This window comes from Myotis davidii, unplaced genomic scaffold (assembly GCF_000327345.1).
Source record: "Myotis davidii unplaced genomic scaffold, ASM32734v1 scaffold1012, whole genome shotgun sequence".
Lineage (NCBI taxonomy): Eukaryota > Metazoa > Chordata > Mammalia > Chiroptera > Vespertilionidae > Myotis > Myotis davidii.
This window is the reverse complement of record NW_006283769.1, coordinates 1,884,218-1,888,957: the sequence shown is the minus strand read 5'-3', so window position 1 is coordinate 1,888,957 and position 4,740 is coordinate 1,884,218. Positions and strand designations below refer to the sequence as shown.

Here is a 4,740-nt window from a genome sequence, read left to right as displayed (position 1 = left end):
CTCTTAAAATAGACTCAAATTTTCTTTTTATTCACCTTCACTGACAAATCACCTTATTATATTGTTAGCTAACCTAGCTCCAGAATCCAAGACTAACACTTGGGCCACTAGAAAGATATTTGGTGCTTTCCCTGATATTGCACATGCACAATTACCAATTATGAAAAATTTTTATTTAGTATTTTATCTAGTATTTACTTAATGCACACTGATTGTTTAATATCGTAACATAATTTAAACAAAGTAAGCTTTAATCTACCTATCCTCCAGATTCTCATCTTAATTATTATTCTATGCATACTCAAATTTCCTTTTATACAGATTTCAACTGCATCACACCCATCTTAGTCTGCTATATTTTTTAAATGTGAGTGGCTGGATTCATCATCCTTTTGCACTTAAAAGCAAACTGGAGTCTTTGTTTTAATTTAAACACCCTTTTTTTAAAAAAAAAATAAAGAACAATGATTGATTCTAAAATAGAATATTCCATGGGGAACTGCAGTGTGTTTTTTAAATCAATAAACTGGAAATTAACATATTTAAAATGTATGCTTCTTTATAAAAACGAAAAAATATCTAGCCCTAGCTGGTTTGGCTCAATGGATAGAGCATCGGCCTGCAGATTGAAGGGCCCTGGGTTCAGTTCCAGTCAAGGACATGTGCCCAGATTGCAGGTTCGATCCCCAGTGGAGGGCATGCAGGAGACAGCCAATCAATGGTTCTTTCTCATCATTGATGTTTCTACCTCTCTCTCTCTCCTTCTCCCTCCCTCTGTGAAAACAATAAAAATATATTATTTAAAAAATCTAAATTTGCTTCCCTAAAGTTTTTACACTATTTATTAGTAATAAATCTTTTTCATCCTTTGTTTACATGGTCAACTCCCATTCATCTTTAAGCTATGAAAGGACATCAGCTTTTTTATGGAACTCTTTCTAACACTCTCTTCCCACATATTTTATCTTTAATTTGCACTTAATCCTATTATTTCAAATGGAATACACTGTTAATATTGGTTTATGTGCCTGTCATCCTTAATGATGTGAATTTAAGTATCTAGAATACGGAATAATATTTTGTATTTGGATATTGGCAAAAAGATGTTGAAGAAATAATTGTTAAAAAGCATAACCAAAACTCCGCACTTCCTAGGAAAATATGTAATTTGTTTAACCCTTTACTGAGATGATTCTTAATTCCTAAGATTTCAGGTAAATGACTAAAATCAGATGCCTTACTTTTGGGGTTCTGCAGGTTATCTTATTCAAATCCCCATCAATCACATTGCAGGTTTCGTTTCCAACTAATACCCTTGAATTTTCATTAAAGCCAGTTCCAGATAGAGTCAGACGATTACCACCTACATAAAGAAGAAAACAACCCAACAACAACAGAGTAACTATAACAACAAGAAACTTGGGCAATAATCTAACCCATCATTCAGGAATTGTCTAATCATCCGGGAGATGGGTTGGCAAACAGATCAGGGACCAAACTCGAGATGTATACAACCACACCACACACCCGAGCCTGCGCTCTGAAGCTGGGCTAAGCAATTTAATGAAATAACAAATTTGCAACCAGCATTGCTTTTGGGACATTATCAGCGGCAATTATTATTTTTCCCCGAGTGCCTCCTTCATACTAAAGAGAAATTATGCTGTTTCTATTTGCTCAACCATTCCGTGGTGGGACATGAGAGAGAATTCAGACTCTTACCAAATCCCAAATGTTAACACCTCTAAATAAAAGTTAAACTGAGAAAACATCCCAACAAAATAAAGTAAAAACACAAAACATGCCAGAAGTTCAAGATCAGCACAAAATCCAAAACTAACCACTGTAAAACAAATAAACACAAAATTCAAAGGAAATGAGACAACAGACAAAATGTGTTATTTTCTTCTCATCTTCTGCGTCAGCCTCCCTTTCCCCGATTTGTTCCCAGAACCTTTTCTGGGTCAAGTAGCTCCATGGAGACTATGGTTACAAATGGAGCAGCTGGTAAGCAGAATAATAACTAATAAATCTTATCTTGACATAACTGATGAGCTTGTTCTAGAAACATGTGATAATTGATGATATTAATTCAATAACCTAAGATGTAAGTATAAGCAGTCACCCTGACTTGTGCTTCGTAAGAAACAAAAGAACTAGTCAGCCATTTAATCACTCTGACTCCTAAGGGGGAGTCTCTTTGTTCTATATGAGGGAGGTTTGGGTTCCTCTCCCTCTACCCTGTTCTGGAAATAGTGCAATGAAATGATGGAAATGGATGCAATGTTCTTTGTTTAGAACAATTAGCCATTACCTGCTAAGCTCCCAGAAACAGGCCAGATGTGTGCGATCTGACTCTGATACATGAAGTGGAATTCCTTGTCCTCTACGTGCCGTGCTAGTCCAACGTCAGCTATGGACACAGAAACTGGGAAGTGCCCAGCACTTCCATTCAGGATCTGGCACTTGATCTCATTTTCTTGGGATAAGAAAGAAGAAAAGGATAAAGCCAATGTTTTTATGAGGTCAAATTATTGAAATGTCATATGTGCAAATATAAACATTCGCCTTCATTAGTATACACCCAAGAAATATACCTAAGGAAAACTACTCAACTATTAATGAGAGAAAAAAAATCTTTACAAACTACCTGAAATCAGAACTCCTGGAAAAGAGTTAGAAAGAAGAATGATGAAACCAAAGTAAACAATTTGCTCTGATTGCTACTGTGGCAAAAAAAGGGGATATAATAACTTAAAATTTTAATCTGTAAGACCATTCATATCAATAATTTCTTTTAAAAATTGGTTCAATATATTGTTTGTGTCTGTCCCAAATTGAGTAAAATGGTTTTTCACAGGGAAGGTGATTGAATCGAAATGAAAACACCTTCTCCACTTCATTTAGAACAGTATGTGTGTACTTGTAATACAGGTGCAGAACCAACTGGTAGATCTCAAGCGTGCATACAAGACCTAACTGAAAAACAACTTGAATTATATGAAAGATGGATTTGCTTCCATAGTTTCACTTGCTAGAATTAAGAAGTACACCTAGGATCAGGGAAATAAATACTTATGGCCCTCATTTTTTCATGAGCAGAAAAGGTAAATGAACTTTAAATTCTGTTCATGGATAGAGTTTCTGTTGGACTAAAAGTCAGGGAAGATGGCCACATCCTCTTCCTCATGAATAATGGGGCATTGTCAAAACATAGGCAGAGGGACTGTGGAATGCCAGAGCAGCAATTCACATATTTCTGTGTCCCAGACACCCACCAAAGAAGAAAAGATTTTATGTAATCACTTTATGAAGGAAAAAGGAGAAAAATCAACTGTCATGGGATAAAGACATGGCACAACAGTGAAAGGATTTGTTTGTGGTCACAACCAAAGATTAAAAAGATAAAACATTTTCCCAGAGCAGTTTGCCAATTTCATGACCCCACAGGTTCTCCTATAGGATAATTCCACTTTCTCTTAGAGAAGATCAATTACACTCAGTAAGAATAATTTTTAAAAGAACCTACCATTCACAGAAAGAAGGGAGCAACCTATTGGTCCAACTGAGATGGAAACAGCTGAACTAGGAGAGAATCCAGAACCTGATATGGTTAGAATTGTTCCTTCTTCAGAGGACCCTGAAAAATGATGTTTAAATAGCAATGTTAACATGATAAGACATAGAACCTGTAGTTATGAAATCAGATATTTCTCAGAGAAAAATAAGTATTACCTTTTAAAAGATATAAACAATTAGCCTATAAACCAGCAAGGGTGTGGGGGGTGACGCATTTATTCAGCAATGGAATTTTTTCCAGTTAATTACTCTACATTGCTTTTTATTTTGAACCTGTGTATTAATAGAGATTAGTGGGAAGAATTATCTTACTGAAAGTATGAAATAAAGTAAGGAAAGGAAAATGATGCTTACAATAAAGAAATTAAACAAACATCTCTATATGGTGACTTAGACAATTTCAGAGCTGCCATCACAAATTCAGGAGAAAAGGATAAACAGTGAAATAAGTGTTATGGACACTTCCCATTTAAAATACAGTAAGATTCCTCTCTCTAGGGTGAGATACATCCTCAATCAAGTGCCTCAGAGATTCCCGGTTTACACTTGCTTTCCCAGCATCTTCTACTTAATAGTTTCCCATTCAACTCTTAAAAGTATCCAGATTTGATCAATAAATGATAGTCACCCTACTTACATAATATCACACACAACAAAGATCCCACATGGATTTAAGTAGCTAAAAATAAATAAAAAACAAGACTAAAATTTCAGGGGGAAAAAAATCAAATGACTTCTTTTGAGTAAGAATTAATTTTTTCAGAAAGTACAGATAACATTGGAAGTTCATTACAAAATACAAAGATAGATACAAAAAAAATAAAGATACCAAAGAACTATAACCAAATTAAAGTTCATCAAATCCTTATTCTTAAAAGTTTTGAGCCCATGTAACACGAATGAACCCAAAGTTAATATCATTACTCTTTAAAAAGCCTGAAGAATAGCCCTGACCGGTTTGGCTCAATGGATAGAGCATTGGCCTGCAGACTAAAAGGTCCCAGGTTTGATTCGAAATATATTCTTTCATCACAAAGATATGCTATTTTTTAAATTTGAAATTTTATTTTCTGATATATGATTATACTTCAATCACTTTAGGATTGTCAAGAGGAGGATTGAGGAGGACTAGATTAATAATGGGGGCAATGGTATGGCCCC

At 34.9% G+C, this 4,740-nt stretch overlaps 1 protein-coding gene across 1 annotated transcript in view; it reads right to left on the bottom strand.

The window, feature by feature from the left end:
* Positions 1-4,740, bottom strand: part of PKHD1L1 (polycystic kidney and hepatic disease 1 (autosomal recessive)-like 1) — a 121,894-nt gene that overhangs the window by 68,351 nt on the left and 48,803 nt on the right. Inside the window, exons 28-30 of the mRNA XM_015566133.1 lie at positions 3,530-3,640; positions 2,315-2,479; positions 1,242-1,363 (exon numbers count right to left, since the gene is read on the bottom strand). Of these exons, the coding sequence (XP_015421619.1) occupies positions 1,242-1,363; positions 2,315-2,479; positions 3,530-3,640 (398 nt within the window). The remainder of the gene's footprint in view (positions 1-1,241; positions 1,364-2,314; positions 2,480-3,529; positions 3,641-4,740) is intronic.